The sequence below is a fragment of the Sus scrofa genome, chromosome 14, assembly GCF_054392235.1.
Source record: "Sus scrofa isolate SSC_HxYL_T2T_F1_AM1 chromosome 14, Sscrofa_HxYL_maternal_Yorkshire_Landrace_v2.0, whole genome shotgun sequence".
Lineage (NCBI taxonomy): Eukaryota > Metazoa > Chordata > Mammalia > Artiodactyla > Suidae > Sus > Sus scrofa.
Genome location: NC_139396.1, coordinates 52,891,954 through 52,912,891, shown reverse-complemented (window position 1 = coordinate 52,912,891; position 20,938 = coordinate 52,891,954). Strand labels below are relative to the sequence as shown.

Below are 20,938 nucleotides of genomic sequence, written 5' to 3'. Positions count from 1 at the left end.
ACTAAAAATTGGCAAATGTACATTTAAATTAAAAGCATAAAATTAAGATAAATTATCTCAGACCTCAAGGACAAAGATGCCAACTAAAATCAGTTTTAAAAAGCCCCTCCCCACCCCACCCCTCAAGTTCCCCAACCCAGCGCAGTGGGTTAAGGATCTGGCATTGCCGAGGCTGTGGTATAAGTCAAGGATGCAGCTCAGATTCAATTCGTGGCCCAGATACTTCCAGATGCCATGAGTGCAGCCGAGAGAGGAGAGAAACAAAAATAAGCACCCCCCCAACTATCAAAAGGAATATTTACAGTATAGGGGTGAAAAGGGATAAATAATCATAGATTCAAATAGATTACATCAAAAAAGTCTGCTTGGGGAAAAACAAGTATCTTACTACAAACAAGTACATCTTACTTAGAAGACCTTCTAAGGTTTCCTTTGTTCTAAAAGCTATAACTCCTACCTCCTTCACTCAAACCCAAATAGGTCTAAAATGTCATTCCTCAAACACACTTTGTACCTTTCTGCTCATGCCACCCCCTCTCTAGAATATCCTCCCCAGCCTCCACCCACAAAACTACCATTTCTCTATAGTTCTCCCAATCGCTTGTCAGCTTTCCCCCTGCCGCCAATATCACTTTACACTTTTTTGTGTGTGTGTCTTTTTGCCTTTTCTTGAGCTGCCCCCGTGGCACATGGAGGTTCCCAGGCTAGGGGTCCAATCTGAGCCGCAGCCACTAGCCTACACCAGAGCCACAACAACGCCAGATTCGAGCCGCGTCTGCAACCCACACCACAACCCACTGAGCAAGGCCAGGGATCAAACCTGAAACCTCATGGTTCCCAGTCGGACCCGTTAACTCCTCACTTTACACTTTTAAGTTTCCTTACCTCCAGAAAGCAAGAACCCTCTGGTATTGATCATATCATTCTGTATATTATGTAAACAGGATTAAGATATAAGAATGTTATTCTTTTCTTCAAGCTAAGACAAACATAAAAGTCTTGTGAAAACTGCTTTAAAATTTCACTTCTGAATTCAGATCAGCCTGCCCTGGATGCAAATCCCAGATACTCTGTGTATGTATGTACTCCCTGTACGTCCTTTGATACATTCATCACTCTGAACCTCAATGTCACATCTGTCAAATGGTAATATCATCTGCTTTAGAAAATCACTGTAGGAGTTCCCGTCATGGCTCAGTGGTTAGCAAATTAGACTAGGAACCATGAGGCTGTGGGTTCGATCCCTGGCCTTGTTCAGTGGGTTAAGGATCCGGCGTTGCCGTGAGCTGTGGTGTAGGTTGCAGACACGGCTCGGATCCCGTGTTGCTGTGGCTCTGTTGTAGGCCGGTGGCTATGGCTCCAATTAGACCCCCGAGCCTGGGAATCTCCATATGCCACGGGAGTGGCCCTAGAAAAGGCAAAAAGACAATAAATAAATAAATAAAGAGAACAAAAAATTAAAAAAAAAAAAAGAAAATTACTGTAAACATGAAATAGGAATGTATACAAAGCATGCACCATGTAACTAACATAAACGAATTAAAAACTGCATAGTACACTGAGAAGGACAATCTAATGCTGTGTATTGTTTCTTTTGCCTAAATTATTCAGAAAAAGATCATTTCTACTTAAATAAAAGCAATTAAAAAAATCAAAGTAAGGAATACAGTTCAATTAAAGTTTTCTTCTAAGTAGGTATCCTCATAAATGAGCCCACCACATAAAGGCCTTCGCATTCACTAATAACATCAGAAGTTTCCAATTCCAATAGGACTAAGTATGTTGATGTTTTCCCTAAGACTGACAGATGCACGAGATTTTAGTCCCAGAAGAAGTGAACATATCCATCAAACCCTAAAAGATGAATACTTAAAATGAATGTGACATATTACTGAATCTGTTAAAATATATCAAAAACAAACATCAAACAAATCAATAGAACAATCCTAGCAAAGCTAAATTCTCAAACTAGCTATCTGCAGAAGACCAATCATGTGAATGTGAGGCAGGGGTATGATCCTGTTGTATTTCTGCAGTAAAATTAGCTTCCATTCTGTGAGTAATAAAGGTCTGGGCACTGGGCAATTTAGGGAAAACAACCAAGAGTATTCTTTGAAGGTAAAACAATTTAAGACTTAATTTTTTAACTAAATCCACACACATCCACACAATTCATGGACAATAAAAACGATACTGACTTTGTGAAGTTCTTCCATAGGAAACATAAAGAGAAATGATGCTTCTCAAATTTTCTTTTTTCTTTTTTTTTGGTCTTTTTGGGGCCACACCTGTGGCATACGGAAGAAGTTCCCAGGCTAGGGGTCTAATCAGAGCTACAGCCGCCGGCCTACACCACAGCAACACCAAATCCTTAACCCTTTGAGCGAGGCCAGGGATCGAACTCACAACCTCATGTTTCCTAGTGGGATTCGTTTCCGCTGTGCCACAATGGGAGCTACTGGTTCTCAAATTTTCTGATTTTACCCAGGTAGCTTCTCTCATCCACTTCATGCTGCCATGAAGGATAAGCAATTTTAACAGCAAAGTATGTATGCATGAGAGGGATAAAACTGACACTACATAAACTAATAGGCAAAAAAACCACATCTAGTTCCACAGATATTTTTAGTCAACATAGCAGGAAAAACAGATAACAGAAAGACTAACAAAGTTTAAATACTTACATATTATCAAAATTTAGCATTGAAGGAACTTTTCTTACCTGCCATACACCCACAATTGCATTGGCTACTAATATAAGTAAAATTACAAAGGGTTCTACAAAGGCTGTAATTGTTTCTTCGCCTTCTTCAAACCAAGCCAAAACCTGTAAGAGAAATGGCACACATTAGAATTGTGGTATGTTCTTAGGCTTTTACAACAAAAGTGGCCGGCATGAAACAATTACAAGATAAAAAAATCTCTTTTCTTACCATCCTTAGAAACAAATGGTAGCAAAATGTAATGACATAAACAACACATATCTTTTTCCTAATAATTCTTAAGACTCAAAACTATAAACTTCTTAATAATATCCTTAAGAGCCTTTTTTAATGTAATAATTGTTTTAAAATCCTAAACAAGTACTTTTGGGGAACTAAACCCCATTCATTTTATATGTGTATAAAGAAAACATTCCTGATTTTGTTAAAGTAAAAAGCAATCAAATTTTGTTAATTTGATTAACATTCCTATCAAATAAATGCTCACATGGCATAAATTCATAGCAAAAACAATTTGACCATTGACTCAAAATTAGATATATAAACTGTTAATGTCCCACTTATTTTCAGTGGTGTTACTGCAAGGTTGTTCTGTGATCAGGAATCTCTCTTGAAGGTTATGACATCTAGTGTATCAATACAACAGTTCAGGATATAAAAGCCCCAAAATGTTACAACTGGGCCCAGAACACTGTCCCAAGAAAAATGAACAAAGAATTAACTTCTAACTCACACAACTGTAACTTTCAGATTTAAAAGCTACAAGTTGAGAGTCACACTGTACTTCATAACTGAGCAAGCCTAAGATTGTGAGAAAGAATTTAACACGGTGTATCTGAAAATAATAAAAAACATGTTAAAAGAGGCATATAAATGGTTAAAATTTCAACAACCAATTTTTGTGGGAAACTGCCAATCCAGAAAAGACGTTAAACATATCTAATGGATTCAACCTGAGAGGTAAGATGTGTGTGCCTCTGCCTTTTAACATTGCTTTGGATGTTTGCATATTTCACAATAAAATATTTTAAAAGATCTATTCAGTAAACAATGGAAGCACCATTTTTGATACTCTTTAATATTGTCAGATATGATTTATAATAATAATGAAGCCATCTGACTACTTTTATACTTAGTAGAATACTATAAAGTGAGCTTTGACACAAACAGCAAACCAGAAAGATGATTAAGGCAAGGCCCAACCTGAATTTTGGAAGTAAAAGAGAATAATGATAAATTAACAAGAAATATCAACTTGGAGGGCAGGTATGCTCACGACTATACCACCAACACAAGAAAGATCAATTTAAGCAGGAGAAAAACCAGGAAACACAAGAACTAGGTCCTGATAGATGCCAATCACTGCTAACAGCTAATGAACCAGGGCAGGCAGAAAACCAGAATGAATATAAATGTTGCTCAAAGCTTTCAACAGGGCATTCCTGGTGTTAAGGCTAGGCCTAATGCCAGAATAAAAACTTCTCTAGGAAGTTATAAATACTGATAGATGCAAGATCACAGCTGCTTTGACACTAGCCTTCCAAATATTTGCCAAGGAGAGCATATCAGAAATAAGAAACTTAATTAGCTCTTGGGGGAGAAAAATTGCTCAACTTGAAGAATAACTAAGACCTTTTCAAAAGGTCAGTGAGGCATTAGCAACTGTAAGATAAGCTTCACACCTTGTTAAAGTGGGTATGAATTTCCCTCTTGGCAGCTGAGCCTGAGGAACAAACTTAAAGCAATATCCCCTACCAGCTAGAGCAAAGGAAAAGACTAAGGCAAGCATGACAGGATTACCAAAGCAAACCTCTACTTTTCATGAAATGTGTGGTTCATCTGCACAAGTGGTATTCATCAATAATGCAATAACCCTCACCTGCACAATGTAGTAGACTTTTCTTCCACTGCATTATTATCATTATTGTTATTTTGGCTGCATTTGCAGCAAATTCTCAGGGACAGGGATCAAATCTCAGCCAAAGCTGGGACCTATACCACACAACACCAGATTCTTAACTCACTTCGTCACAATGGAAAACTCCTCCAATATGAATTTTAAAATGTGTATGTGTAAGAAACACAGGAATGCATAGTTATTTGAAGGTTCTGTAGAATTACTGAATGTATAGTTACTGCTTGATGAGATACTAGAGGACAAATCTCTCAGCCTGGAAGGATAGAACTGAACCTATTAAACACTGACAACTAGTAATTTTCTAACTACTTTAAAAAACATCCTTTTCTGGAGTTCCCGTCGTGGCACAGGGGTTAATGAATCCAACTAGGAACCATGAGGTTGTGGGTTTGATCCCTGGCCTTGCTCATTAGGTTAAGGATCCAGCGTTGCTGTGAGGTGTAGGTGGAAGATGCGGCTAGGATTGGGTGTTGCTGTGGCTGTGGTGTAGGTCGGCGGCTACACCTCTGCTTAAACCCCTAGCCTGGGAACCTACATATGCTGCGAGTGCGGCCCCAGGAAAGACCAAAAAAAAAAAAAAAAAAAAAATCCTTTTCTGGAGTTTCCATCATGGTGCAATGGAAATAAATCTGACTAGGAACCATGAGGTTGAGGGTTCGATCCCTGGCCTCGCTCAGTGGGTTAAGGATCCAGCACCTCCATGAGCTGTGGCGTAGGTCGCAGACATGGCTCGGATCTAGCATGGCTGTGGTGTAGGTGGGCAGCTACAGCTCTGATTAGACCCCTAGCCTGGGAACCTCCATATGCTGCAGGTGCGGCCCTCAAAAGACAAAAGACAGGAAAAAAAAAAAAAGAAGAAGAATCCTTTTCTTGGAATTCCCATTGTGGATCATCGGATTATGAACCCAACTAGTATCCATGAGGATGAGGGTTCACTTCCCGGTCTCGCTCAGTGGGTTAAGGACCCAACATTGCTGTAAGCTGTGGTGTAGGGGGCAAAGTTCAGATCCAATGTTGCTGTGGCTGTGGTGCAGGCTGGCAGCTGCAGCTCCAACTCAACCCCTAGCCTGGGAACTTCCACATGCCACAGGTGCAGCCCTAAAAAGTAAACAAACAAACAAATAAAAACAAATTTTTTTTTTTGCCACACCCATAGCATACAAAAGTTCTCAGACCTGGGACAGAACTCCAGCCACAGCAGTGACAAGGCCAAATCCTTAACCATGAGATCATTAGGGAACTCCAAAAATTATCTATATTTAAACCCACAAATGCAAGTTCCCGCTGTGGTGCAGTTGGTTAAGAATCCAACTGCAGTGGGTCGGGTCCCTGTGGAGGTTCAGGTTTGATCCCCAGCAAGGCACAGGGGGTTAAAGGATCCAGCGCTGCTGTAGCTGTGGCTTGGATTCAGTCCCTGGCCTGAGAACGTCCATGTGCTGTGTGTGCATCCATAAAAAACAAACAAAAAACCCAAAACCTCACAAATAACCTTAAGAATTAAATGCTACAACTCAAATTGAAGATCAACTGTACTTCACTTACTGCTAAGAACGAATCCAGTGAATTATGTTCAAACCACATTGTACAATCCTTCATGGTTTTGTCCTACTGAAAAGAAAACCTCTCTTGGGTAAATGGGAAGATGATGCTGACAAACAAAAGACTCCACGAGTTCCCGTTGTGGCACAATGGTAATGAACCGGACTAGTAACCATGAGGATGCAGGTTCAATCCCTGGCCTCGCTCAGTGGGTTAAGGATCTGGTGCTGTTGCCATGAGCTGCGTTGTGGTGGTGTAGGTGGAAGACATGGCTTATATCTGGTGTTGCTGTGGCTGTGGCCAGCAGTTACAGCACTGATCTGACCCCTAACCTGGGAACTTCCATATGCTGTGGGTGCACCCCCCCTCAAAGGACTCCATGAGATGGGGAAAGGGTAAATAGAAATGAGGGAAACTGGATGAGTGACATGTTGGGTTTTTTTTTTTTTTTTTTTTTTTTTTTGGCCTTTTTCTAGGACTGCTCCCACAGCATAATGGAGGTTCCCAGGCTAGGGGTCTAAATCGGAGCTGTAGCTGCTGGCCTATACCACAGCCAAAGCAACGCCAGATCCAAGCCGCATCTGCAACCTACACCACAGCTCATGGCAACGCCGGATCGTTAACCCACTGAGCAAGGCCAAGGATCGAACCCACAGCCTCATGGTTCCTAGTCATATTCGTTAACCACTGCGCCACGAGGGGAACTTCTTTTTTTTTATGTCTTATTAACATTTATTTATAGTCAGTTCATAATTATGGTTTACTAGAAGTTATAAAAAATACACAAGAAGGGAAGAACGTTTCTAAAAAAAATTGGGGGCAGGCTGAATATAAAGGATTATCTGTTTGTATTTCCTTTTGTTTACTAATCTATCCCCAGGGGCCTAGAAGAGTATCTGGTACCTAACTAATGCTCACTATACATTTACTGAATTGAAGCATGAATGCATGAAACAAAATCTCATACAATGTCTAAGGTTTAAGTCCCTACCTGGAGTATGCGAACTTAAGCATTAAGAGAGCAAAAAGGTAACCAACTTCAACAATTTCAAAAAGAAGTAGAAGGAAAGGCTACTACAGTATAATTTTAGGCATAAACATTGTTTCTTTCTTTCTTTGCTTTATAGTTAATACAGAAAGTAACAGTACTTCTGGGGCTTACATTATCCAGCAAGTTCAAAACTTCAAATTTGTCAATCCTATTCAAAGTAACCACTTGCTAGGTTATTTCAGATAGAGATGATAATTAGAGGATACCCTATCCTAACACTGATCTCTGTACATCAGGATAACGTCTGACAGTACAGCCAAAAAATGCTAGGGAGTTGAGTTTAATGAATTAAAAAAAATTTATCCAAGGTAAAAAGGCCTATTCTGGTGTAAACTAGGAGAGAGTCATGGTACCGTGACTCAGTTATCTCCATGTCAGGATAATGTCCTGAGCTCTTAAGACCATAAGAAGAATATGAGAGGTCATAAGTACATTCTTAAGATCGAGGATCTTAAAACATGTATAAGGTATGCATTCCCCCCTTGTATCCTTAGAAAATTTGCAATGCCTTTGCACTCAAACACACACACAAAAAATTTACATCAAAAATTTTTTTCAAAAGAGGAAGCAGAAATTACACTTCACAAGAAAAATACCACCAGTAAGTGTTATGGCAATTTTCTGGGTTGAGAAACAAAAATTCTTTCAGCTATTAAAAAAAGAAAAGTATGAATTAGACTATACGTTCTCTTCTGATCCAGAAACAAAGCATATGTCTAAGCTTGTGTTTCAGATTTGAGAATATAATTTAATTTAAAACAAACCAAAAAACCCCATACACATTCACCATCGAAACTATATTTTATTATTATTATATTTTTGCTCTGTAGGGCTGCAACCAAGGCATATGGAAGTTCCCGGGCTAGGGGGCTGAACTGGCACTACAGCTGCTGGCCTACACCACAGCAATGCAGGATCCAAGCCACGTCTGTGACCTACACCAGAGCTCGCAGCAACGCCGGATCGTTTTACTCACTGAGCAAGTCCAGGGATTGAACCCGCATCCTCCATGGTTGCTAGTCAGATTCATTTCTGCTGAGCCACTATGGGAACTCCCCAAATTACATTTTAAAGAAAGGCTCTATATAAACCAGTTAACTGCCCATTTTATCCTTTAAAATAAATTAAAAGTAAACACAGGAAAAATTTAAAATCACTACATTATTAAATACTCAAAAATATCTGAGAAAACCAAAGTAAACGATTGTCAGTATTTCGAAAATGCCAGACGCAAACTCATCCAGATGTTTGTTATATCAAAAGCACTAACCTAGGCTCTAAAAGGAATTAAGAATCCGTTCAAAGAGTACAGTGGAAAGAAAAGACAAATTATTCAAATGTAAGCGAAAGTTCAGAAGTGTCTTGGTCTAGGAAAGTTTTATTAGTATTTTAGGGTTAATCTGAATAGCTGAGGTAGGGAAATGGGGGTGGAGGGTAGCGAAACTCGCACAAGTTGCATTGCCACAGAGGATCATGATTCAGACAAATAAGACAAATATGGTCCTTGAGCTCACTTTCTTCAAGTAAATGTCACCTCAGATGCCTTTCCTGGCTGTCCCATTTGACAACTGTACTCCTTCACCATTTGTCCCTATTCCACCACCACCCTCCTTCTCCACTTAACTTTTCTCAGAGCACTATCTCCAATCCAACAGATTATTATACATTTTACTTTTTTGTCTCCACTAGAATATCAGCTCCAGGTTAAGAGATGTTGTCTGTTTTGACTGATGCTGTATTCCCAGTGGGCATGCATGCCATGCACCTGAGGTGCTCAATACCCAACAAAGCAGTGAAGAGAGAAAAAAAAGAACAGGCATTCCAATTAAGCAACCACATGATGTGTTATACGAAGGGCAAAGGTGACCAACAAGGAAAGACAAAGTGAAAGGATAGGAAGGTCCTGAAAACCAAATTAAGGAATTTCTACTATTACTTAATAACTATGGCAATATCTAGCTCACTTCTTCCAATCCAAGTGACCTTAAAAGAACAAAAAACCCAACCCTATTTCAGTGAATATTACAAGTTAATTAAACGTCATCCCAACAGGTCACAGGTGTAAAACATTAAAGCTGTTTCCTACTTTCTGCCACAGCAAAATATTAACTATGGTTAACAGTTTACTACCTTGTTTGAATTTGAAATAAATCACTAAAGCCTAGTATTTCTTAACTTGAGCAGAACCTCTTGTGCCTCGTGTACAGATTATAAAAACTGCCTATTTGATTCTCCAAAAGGACATGCCTATTTTATCACGTTTTTCCTATTAAGTGAATAGGAATAAACCGACTACCATAAAAAAAGACTTGGCGCTCTGTTAAAAGATAAAGAAATGAGGAATGAAAAGGTCAAGTCCAATGTAGCCATAGTGCCAACCCCACATGAAGAAAATCAAAGAAACAAGTTTTATATCTACAATTTCCTGATCAAATAAATCAAAGCAAATTAAGTGTACTTCCTAAACAATAAAAGTTAAAACTTTTCTATTTAGCAACCCACAAAATAAAAATGTAACATATTTCATTTCCTAAGCAGTTAACTCCGCATAGTGACCAAAACGGTAACTCAAATTTCAACTCCAAAATATAGCTCTATAAAGCTAAAAAAGCCAACATCCTACCTTAAAACAAAATTAAAGCATTTATTTAAAAACCCACTTGAAAATGCCTAGAAACTATAAGCTCCTTACTTTAAAATTTAAAAAAAAATCACGTAATTATCTCAAAATATTAATATAAAATCACTCAAACTGGCCTTGACTCAAGAGCTTCTATACAACCCAAAGAGTCAATAGCTTGTCTGCTGGAAATAATGCCACTGATGTTGTAACACTGCCTTAAATTACACACACAGAATAACTCCATAAAAATTTATTTTATCTCTGGCTTGTATACAGCAGGTGATTAACTTCTAAGAGGTCCTTGATGACCTTACTGTACCCCAATATTAAAACTACCAAACTTGAGACTATTTGAGAATTATTTAGCCAGTTTAAACATAAATATTTATACTATGTATTAGAACTAACTGACCAAACAGTTCTACTCCTTTATCTTAATTGGTAAGCCAGCAGCTACTTACTGCAGGGTTTTTTAAAAAATTAATCCAGAAAAAAACACATTTAAAAGGTACAGAGTGATTAATTCAGGATGCCAAATGGTTTGCTATGATGGTCTCTTAATTTTATCCAGTGAAAATATGAGGAATTAATTATTATTAATGGCTACACATCACTTGGCTAACATGGCATGATATGTTATAGAGTCTCACAGCAGTATTTGAGTACAGCAACTCCAAAAACGTTCACCTCTTGCCAATTTTTTCCCTCCACCTGCCCACTGCTTTGTATATTTAGTTCTCAAAATAGCCCTGTTGGATATATGGCAGTCAAAGACTGAGGTAGATCCCTGAGGCTTATATGTGTACAAACATACAAAAAAGGAATCTTAAAACGGTGTCAATTTTGCAAAGCCTGAAAAAAATTACTGCACTGAGGGAATTTCACTTCCTATCTTGGTTTTTACAAGAATGAAACCCTGTGCTTTAAGAACAAAAGGCATCTCATGCTGTGAGGATTAGGAACGTATGTGTCCTATTCATGACCATTTTTAGGAAAACTTTGAAATCCACTGCCCAAGAAAAAAAGTGAGATAGAAAATTAGTATTCAACATGAAAAAATGTTAATAACCTAGAAATATCCTTGCCAACCCTCATCACCTTTCTTCTGCTGCAGTTCTTTGCATTTCACCAGTTTCTAAGCAACCATACAGGACTCAAACGGGTAAGCACATACAGAACAAGAAAAAACAATGATTTTTTTTCTTTTAGGATCTAGAACCAACTGTACTGAACCTTGTTCTCTCAACCTAGGACTCATTCAAGACAGGGGTCCAATTTAGATAAATATACTACCCTAAAGGTCAGTGACCAAATTTGGTCAACAGTGGTGCCATCACTGCCGTCATCATTCTTGTCACTGTCAGAAACAACTGTCACCTTGCCATTACCAGGAAGGGAGAGCAACTGGAATATTCCTTTTGTAAGTTCTATTTACAGACTACAAAGAGCCAGCATCATCTTAGTATGATCTTACACAATGGAAGAACCCAAAACAGAAAAGACCTCCCAATAAAGAACTTCTTGATGTTAAAAAGAAACAAACAACATACAAAAAAACCCCAAACCCCCCACACAAAACATGAAGACACAACTTAAATTTCCAAACATAATGTTCTCACTCAATAGACATTTGCTTCTTGGTTTTTTTACCTATGGTTTATTGTTGACTTTTTGGAAAGAAAATGTTTTATACTTACAAAAGATATACATGCTGCCAACAATAAAATTCTAACGAGTAAGTCTTCAAACTGCTCAATCACAAGTTCCAGCAAGGTTTTCCCTGTTAGAAACAATCATATTAGTTATAAATGTCATCTTTGACATCAGCACATGAAGGGCAGCGGGAGAGAAACACGTTGAGATTACTTACCTTCTTCAGCCGGTAACTCTGCAGGATGTAGAAATCCACCAGGCAACGTGTCAAGAACGGGAGGGGGGAAAAAAAGCATTTTAGCACTCTGACATTACAAAAAGAATTACTAAAGTATCACTGCCTTTTAAAGACATGACTACATATATGAACTCAATCACTTTTAATAGAAACCGTACCAAAACGGTATCCTAAGAAAATGTACAATATTTGTTGCACTGATCTACTCCAAAATGTGAAATTATATTGCAACCTAACAGCGCTCCTGATACAAGGAGTCATTTCAGCTCTGTCATCACTTCTGCCAGATGTGTAACTCTGGATAGTACAAGAACAGTCAGAGGCATTCCCAACTATAACAACGCCTCATAAATCCGACTGGGGACAAGAAAATGTCTCGCAGGGCTCAACCCAGCTGCAGGAGACTCATCCCTCTCTCCACCGGGGCCAGCTGCTGCGGGTGAGAAACCGCCGAGCTAGCTGCGTGCGGGGAAGGTCAAGGGCTGGAGCCACGAGGCGGCGCAGACCCGACCCCGGTCCCCCGCCTGCAACCCCTCTCTCCCAGGGGGCCGGGGCGCGGGCTCAACCCGCCGTCTGCAGCCCTCGGCGGGCGCGGAGCCGAGACCCACGAGGTGGAGCCCGGTCAGCCATCTTTCCTGGCTCTCCGGCCCGCGCCGAGCGGCGCGGGGACCCTGCAGCCCGTGCACCAAGCACCTACCGTTGGAGCCCCATCTCTCCTTGAGCTTCTTGACCTGCTCCAGGCTCAGCCCCGTGCTCTCGTTGACGCCGAAGTGGCCCAGCACCTCCTCCACCGTCTTTGTGTGCGCGTTCTCCATGGCTGCGGGGGCCCGGCCGGCCTCGCCTCCAGTCCCCGCGGCCTCCTCGCCTCCGCCTCGCACTCGGGCCGCGGGCTCGTGCCACCCTGGGCGCCCAGGCGCGGACTGGCCTGTCCCTCTCCTTCTCCTCCTCCGGCCGCTTCCGCCTCGCCGGGCGCTGAATCACCCCGCGCCCCCTCCCCCAGACAACCGCCCCTCTCGCAGCCCTGCCCTCGCCGGCGCCCGCCCCGGGCTCAGCTGGACCGTAGGGGGGGGCGAGGGGGGGCTTCCGACCCTCCCTCCCCTCGTCAGAAGGGAGGGCCTCCTTCACCCTCAACCGCCCGCCGGGAGCGCAGGCCGCAGCCCCCGAGCCCCCTCCCCGTTCTCCTGAGGTGGTTCTCCGCCCCGCCCGGGCCGGGCCGGAGGAGGGGACGCTCGGCTGACTCCTGAGAGCCGAACCGAGCGAGGGAGGCGAGCCTGCGGGGTGGTGCGCGGCGCGCTCGCCCTGTCCACTCAGCTCCGCACCCCCGACAGCAACGGAGGAAACTGCGGCGGAGGAGAAGGAGGTGGCGTCGGGGACGGCTCCGCGGCGGCTGCTCTAATAGCATTTATCCGCCGCTGCCTCCCCTCTCGCCGCCGCCGCGGCATGTGGACGCCGCTCATTGGCCGAGAGGGCCCAGCGCGGCGCGGGCGGCGCGGCCCCGCCCCCTCCCTCCGGCTCCCTCCCTCCCGCGCGACTGGCGCCCACGCGGCCGTTCAAGCCCCGCCCCCTCCTTCGTACCGCCCTCAGGAACCCGGATCCGGGCCGGCGCGCGCAGCTCCTGTGCAGGGCGCGTTGTGGCCCGCTGGTCCGCGGAGGCCCGAGGCTGGAACGCTTCTTTGGCGGGGCTGTTCTCGATTCTCGCCCCACTCAACCATCGGCAGGCGTAGAACCCGGGAGGGTGGAGGGCTCACGGCGGGCTGCCTGCACTCATTGACCGGAAGAAACTGCCTGCCCATCTGGGTCGGCCTCGGGTTAGGGTGGGTGATTCGAAGGCGAGACGGAGGAAATTGGGAACTCGATCTCCGCAGAGCTCCCCTAAGCGCGCTGAGGTTAGGTGTCCTTGGCTCGCCCCCTTGCCCTCCGCCTCCTGGGCCGCACTCTGCATCCTAATCTGTCTCTCAAGAGCACCTTTCAGGATCCAAGGGAAGGAATTCCGCATTTAACTTCCCACGCGGCCAAAATCCCTCATCTGTTGCTTCAGGAACACCGCACCCCACCCACCCCGACCTCCCCACCTCCACCGAGAGCTTCACCGCGTGCAGATACCAGCCCTTCCCCAGCGAGTTCTGTGCTCTGACTGAGGGAATCCCACACTGGCGGGGGCGGGGGGAGGAAAAAAAGGGGGTTTTATTTTTAATATCCCACGCAGCCTTTGATACACGTCCGCATAGAAGTCACAGATTACGCTACTGTAACAAATAGCGAGAGTTGTGCAAGAAGACACTTCGCTTGGTTTTTAAGATGAAGGCTATCTTCTAGACTTTCACTTTTCCCGATAGGAGAAAAAGGCACTTGAATCCAGAATCTGTTCTTAAACCACAGATAATTTGCTCCTGAGGACTATAGAAAACCTACCTAACTGCACAATAAAGGGAATTTTGCCAATATAAATAAGTTAGACTACTTAATAGAAAGGGACCTTTGCTTTGATTTCATGAACAAAAGGTGAACACATTCGCATCACAAAGAGCAGTTTTCTTAAGGGACTGTGTCGCAGAATGAAGCATTTAGTCCACTTTTGTGTTTGGCCATGGTGTACCATACACAGGAGCCAAAGCAGAGCAAAAATCACCATAGTTGTCCCAGATGGCTCAGTCTCAGTACTTAAGATAAAGTCCTTTAACAGATGCAAATCACTTTGCATTACCCCACTGAAAGAAAAATCAGGCACCTCATTTCATTTAATTATTTCCAAGGAGCGGAGGCTAGCATGTAGTTTTGATACTTGGAAAAGGACCAACAAAACCCTACACTAAACAGAAATTCTAGTGTATGGCAATGCGCTAAAGAGAAGCAAGGTGGAAACTGGTTAGGTCACAGAATAGGAGCCTCTTCCAGGAGGGACATGTGACTGGATGGTGGGGGTGTGGTAATGGAGGGCTGGTGGTTCTTTTCCCACTCAGACCGCTTCACCACTTCTGATTCTGACCAATTCTTATGCCTCACCCCAGCAAGGATTGTTACCTTACTCAGCCTAGAAATTACCTTGAGCATTTTACTTTGGACCTCTGTTCCATGGCTCCGTCTCTGCCTGGGGTTGTAAGCACTTCTATGATTATAATCTTCTTGAGAGTTTTCTGATCTGGGCTCTTGTACTCAATGCTCTTCCCTAGATCTTCATGCTCCTACTTCCATCTTATTCAGATCTCAGCTTATATGTTACCTCCTCAGAGATGTCTTGACTGACTACTTAAAGGGTTATCCTCCCCAACAAACCTTGCTGTCATATTATTTTTTTCTTCAAAGCATTGATCTCTGAGGTTGTATTTTTTGCTTAGCTGTTTACTGCTTGGCTCACCATACCAGGATGTCAGCTCCATGAGAACAGAAGCTTGTCTAGCTTGTCCATCTTCAGGATGCAGAAAGCTCCTGGTATTCATTCATCATTTACTGAATGCCTACAGTTGTTTGTTTGTTTTATGGCCATCCTTGGCATATGGAAGTTCCTGGGCCAGGGATTGAATTCTAGCTGAAGCTTCGACCTACACCACTGCTATAGCAACACAAAACCCTTTAACCCATTGCAGTCACACCTCCACAGTGACCTGAGCTATTGCAATCAGATTCTCAACCCACTGCACCACAGTGTGAACTCCACCTCCTGTTTCAGTGAATGAAAGAATCTTACCATCCCTGATTTATAAGGGACTTTAAAAGGGCCTGGTCATGCAAGGGCCTCAGCAAATTTTTGCTGAACTCCAAGTTTATTGATTTCCATTTGGTAAAATAAACAGGAGGGCCTCTGCATTACTTGCCTCCTGGGAATGCTGTGACAGTTAGGTTTAAAACAAACCAGGGAGTTCCCGTTGTGGCACAGTGGAAATGAATACAGCTAGCATCTATGAGGACATGGGTTCGATCCCTGGCCTTGCTTGGTGGGCTAAGGAGCCACCGTTGCTGTGAGCTGTGGTATAGGCCGGCAACTGCAGCTCCCATTTGACCCCTAGCCTGGGAACTTTTATATGCCATATGCTGTGGATATGGCCCTAAAAAGCAATAAATGAATAAATGAATGAATGAATGAATGAATAAAACAAAACCAGAATGAGGCAGGATTTTAGGCTTCTCAGAGATGAGCAATATGTAAGTTCACACTGGTAGCATTACCACATTGTCATCACGCTCTCAGACAGTCCTTTGTAATTCTTCTATTTACTGGAGGTCTTCAACTCAAGATGGGGTTACATCTTTTTTTTTTTTTTCTTTTTTGGCTGCCCCACCACATATGGAGTTCCCAGGTCAGGGATCAGATCCAAGCCACAATCTCCATCTAAGCCGCAGGTGTGACAACTCTGGATCCTTAACCCACTGTGCTGGGCTGAAAATCAAACCTGTGATTCCCAAGATGCAGCCAATTCACTGCACACAGCAGGAATTCCTGGGATTACATCTTGATAAGTTGAAAATACATTTAATACATTTAACCCTCTGAGCTTCATAGCTTAGCCTAGCCTACCTTAAATGTGCTCGGTGCACACTGGCTTACAGTTGGGAAAAATCATCTATACCAAACCTTTTTTATAACAAAGTACTGACTATCTCATGTAATTTATTTAAAGTGAAAAGCAAAATGGTTTTAAGTGTTTCAATGTTTACCCTTGTGATCAGCGAGGCTGATTGGGAACTGCAGCCTGCTGCCACTGCCCAGCCTCATAAGAGTGGATGGTACTGCATCTTGATAGCCTGGGAAAAGATCAAAATTCATAATTGTTTCTACTGAATGTGTCATTGCTTTTTGCACCACCATAAAGTCGAAAAATTTCTGGTCAAATCATCTTAAGTGGAAGACTGCCTACTCCCTATTGAAACAGTGTACTTTTCAGCCTGGATTGGCGCCTTCTATAACACACACCAATTATGCTCGCAGTTTCTGAACCTGTTGGTGTCTCTGAAACCTGTTGTTTATAGGTCACCAAGATTTAGCAAACACAGCACTGCCCCCCCAACCCCCCAGCACCAAAGTTAGAAAGATCTAGTTACTCTTACATAGAAATAAACTTATGCTCAAGGGGTCCTGTTGTGGTGCAGTGGAAATGAATCTGCCTAGTATCCATGAGGACTCGGGTTCGATCCCTGGCCTTGCTCAGTGGGTTAAGGATCTGGTGTTGCCGTGAACTGTGGTGTAGGTTGCAGATGCAGCTCAGATCTGGTGTTGCTCTGGCTGTGGCGTAGGCCGTTGGCTACGGCTCCGCTTCAACCCCTAGCCTGGGAACTTCCATATGCCACAGGTGCAGCCCTAAAAAGAAAAAAGAAAGAAAAAAACTTATGTTTAACTTATTTTATGAACTATGCATACTTCTTGTTAACAAGGTTAAATAAAGAATGGATTTTGGAAATACAGTTGATTCTTGAACAACACAGGTTTGAATTGCCCATTTATACACAGACTTTTTTTTTCCTACAGTGCATACCAGAGGACTACTTCATCTGTGGTTGGTTGAAACCTCAGATTTAGAACCATACATATGAAGGAAATATGTGTGTGGGCCAACTTAGATTTTCAACTGCATGGAGGGTAAGTGATCCTAACACCTGTGTTGTTTAAGGGCTAACTGTATTTCTCACCAAGGATTGTAGCTATATTCATTTTTCAATTTTAAAAAATTCTTAACTTCTTAAATTTTTTGGCCACAGCATAGCATGTGGGAGTTCCCAAGCCAGGGGTCACACCTGTGCCACAGCTATAACTGGAGCCACAACAGTGACAACACAGGATCCTTAACCCTCTGAGCTGGGGGGAACTCCAGGATTATAGCTATATTCAATCAACTGAGCACAGGGAGAGGAAAAAGAAGAGAAATTGTGATTCAGAAAGATGGATGATTTGATCAAAGAACCTCAAAGGAATGAATAAAGGAGGATATTATCTGGTAGTAGGCAGGCTGTTTTAAAAAGCTAGGTAGCTAGGAAAGGCCCCATAGAAAAGAATGGCATGCCAGCTTCCCAGCGCTCTACAATCCTACTGTAAAGTGGTGGAGATTGTGAAAGGCAGTCTGTTCCATATTTGGACAGCTCCAGTCATTAATGCAGTCTCATTCTGGGCTGAATCCACTTCCCACTAACAATCCTCCTATACATTGGCTCTTGCTTAGCCTTCTGGAAGAACTCTACGTTTAACCCCTCCTCTGTGTGAGATTCCTTCCAGTATGTCAAGATATCTATTGTGCTTTATAAGCATCTCTTGTTTTTTGCTTTTTTTTTTTTTTTTTTTTTTGTCTTTTCTAGGGCCACACCCCCACGGCATATGGAGGTTCCCAGGCTAGGGGTCTAATCAGAGCTGTAGCCACCGGCCTATGCCACAGCCACAGCAGTGTGGGATCTGAGACATGTCTGTGACCTACACCACAGCTCACGGCAATGCCAGATCTTTAATCCACTGAGGGAGGCCAGGGATTGAACCCACAACATCATGGTTCCTAGTCGGATTCGTTAACCACTGAGCCATGACAGGAACTCTCTATAAGCATCTATTTTTGGAGTTCCCATGTGGCACAGTGGGTTAAAGATCTGGCATTGTCACTGCTGTGGCTTGGGTGACTGCTGTGGCGCAGGTTCAGCCCCTGGCCTGGGAACTTTCTTCCCATCATCTGCTTGCACTGTTGATTCTTGTTAACCCAAGCACTGAACTCTGTCTGACTGTAATGGGATGTTCTCGTGTTCACTTTGGGCTGTCTTTGCAGAAGACCCCTGGGGTCTTCTGGAGTCTTCACCTTCAATGATGTTTTAGCCATATGTCCAAACTTGGGTTACACACAAATTTGATGAGCATGACTTCTGACTTCTATGTCTTTATCCCACAGAATTTCTAGACATTCATTCCAGATTAGGAAATAACCAATTGAGGAGTTCCCGTCGTGGCGCAGTGGTTAACGAATCTGACTAGGAACCATGAGGTTTCGGGTTCAATCCCTGGCCTTGCTCAGTGGGTTAAGGATCTGGCGTTGCTGTGAGCTGTGGTGTAGGTTGCAGACGCGGCTCGGATCCCGAGTTGCTGTGGCTCTGGTGTAGGTCAGCGGCTGCAGCTCCAATTGGACCCCTAGCCTGGGAACCTCCATATGCCATGGGAAGCGGCCCTAGAAAAGGCAAAAAGACCAAAAAACAAACAAACAAAACAAAACAAAACAAAAAACCAAAAACAAAAAACCAAAAAACCAATTAAGTGGATTTTATTGTTCAACTGCTATAAATTAACTTCACTACAGGTTCCAAAGTCAGGCAAGCGAAAATCCTTTTTTTTTTTTTTAATTTTTTTCAGTTTTAATGATTTTTATTTTTTCAAGGGAAAATCTTATATTGCACTCTCCTGTTTCCTTATCTCCCATAACACTGTATTATACAGATTGATCCTTTGGTTGAACATCTAATGTAGTCAGCTTGACTTAAGGATCATGATATATTAAAAAAATGTCTTTATGTACTAGACTGAGAACTGGCACAGTAAGGTGTTTACACTGAGTGGGCACTCAGGCCATCCAATTTAGTCATTTCTGCTGTCTCTTACTGACTCTGGAATACAGGCTTATTGAGTGGAAAGATGGGCAGAATTGTCTGCACTATTTACATTCTTTGTTATGTAAAGTAAAAATCTCTTCAGGTGATTATGGGATGTTAGTCTACTGTAGTGTTATCCAACCCACATTTCTCTACAGATCCATAAGAACTTAATGAGTGGGCTCTGTGGAATGTGTTGCTAAGATCTAGGAAAATTGCCTATAACAGTCCACATTCTAGTGATCTTTTCACAGAAATGTGTCCAGTTTGGCATGGCTTGTGTTACAGATCACATGTCAGTGCCTAGTGACCACCACTTTTTCTACATGCCCACAAACTAACTTTAACATTTGAGAATTTGCCAATCTTAACAGAATGTCTTTTCCAGAATGTGCCTCTCTCCCATTCATAAGCATTCTTGTGATGGCTAAGCATCAAAAAAACAACTGATAAGCTTATGCTTAGAAAAAAAGGGCTTGTTGAGGACTAGACTTCAAATTCAGAACAGCTTGATCCAGTTACTCAAACAAAGTAACTGAGATTCTCTCTCCATCTCTTGACTCTGCTGCTTTCCTTTGCTTTTTCTTACTGGCCTGTGGGATCTCTCCAGGTGGTAGCAGACATGACCCCCAGCATCTCAGTTTACAGTCCAGCAAGTTTAGTTGCAGTGGAAAGAGAGGGCTAATATTTTCTCTGGGTCACGTGTCCAGCCCTCACAGCAGGAACTGTCTTCAGCTCTACCTGAACTACATGGCCTAAGAGTGGGGGAGAAGTGGGTCCCAAAACCAAATGGTTTTCAAACTTAGGCGAGCATCAACATCATCTGGAGGGATTGTGAAAACACAAACTTCTGGGCCCTTTCTCCATAATTCTCATTCAGTAGGTCTGGGATAGAGCCCAAGATTTGCATTTCTAACAAGTCCCCAGGTGACTGATGTTGATGCTGCTAGTCCAGAATCCATACCCTGGAAAACAATACCCTCGATGAAAGTCATGCTGCTGTTATCAGAAGGAGAGAGAAGGATGTTGGTTAGCCAAATAAAAGATGTCCACTTCACTTAGAAAAGACAAACATCTGGAGTTCCCATCGTGGTGCAGTGGTTAACGAATCCAACTAGGAACCAGGAGGTTGCGGGTTTGGTCCCTGGCCTTGCTCAGTGGGTTAAGGATCTGGTGTTGCCATGAGCTGTGGTGTAGGCTGCAGATGTGGCTCGGATCCTGTGTTGCTGTGGCTGTGGCGTAGGCCGGTGGCTACAGCTCCGATTGGACCCCTAGCCTGGGAACCTCCATATGCTGCAGGAGCAGCCCTAGAAAAGACAAAAAGACAAAAAAAAAAAAAAAAAAAGAAAAAAAAAGAAAAAAGAAAAGACAAACATCAAACATCTAACAGACTGGCAGAAAGCAAAAATAACTAGCTTGGAGCTTTGGAAACCTTGTTTGGAGATGCCCTAGACTCTTCCATTGCAGTTTTCAGTTTCATCCATGGCAAACTCCCCTCAGATCCTAAGCTCCTGCCACAGTGAGCCATCATCTGTTCCTCTGCACCTTTGCTCAGGCTGTTCCTGCTGCTTGGATATGGCTGGTGAACACTTAATCATCCTTCAGGATGATGGCTTAAATCCCACCCCATTTTGGATCCTCACCA

At 42.9% G+C, this 20,938-nt stretch overlaps 1 protein-coding gene and 1 long non-coding RNA gene across 4 annotated transcripts in view; one reads left to right on the top strand and one right to left on the bottom strand.

Annotated features, from left to right (window-relative positions):
- Positions 1–13,113, bottom strand: part of ATP2A2 (ATPase sarcoplasmic/endoplasmic reticulum Ca2+ transporting 2) — a 70,246-nt gene extending 57,133 nt beyond the window's left edge. For 2 of the 3 annotated variants that reach the window (XR_002338285.2, XM_021072075.2), the window contains exons 1-4: positions 12,443–13,113; positions 11,725–11,742; positions 11,552–11,634; positions 2,723–2,827 (exon numbers count right to left, since the gene is read on the bottom strand). Coding sequence is in view for 2 of the 3 variants with exons in the window: in XM_021072075.2 (XP_020927734.1) it covers positions 2,723–2,827; positions 11,552–11,634; positions 11,725–11,742; positions 12,443–12,560 (324 nt within the window). In the remaining variant the exon portion in view is untranslated. 3 annotated transcript variants of the gene reach the window in all.
- On the top strand, positions 2,249–5,719 carry LOC146396560 (uncharacterized). Its single transcript, XR_014827386.1, has 2 exons — positions 2,249–5,187; positions 5,454–5,719. It is a non-coding gene; the product is annotated as an uncharacterized LOC146396560 (long non-coding RNA).
- Positions 13,114–20,938: the final 7,825 nt, after the last annotated feature.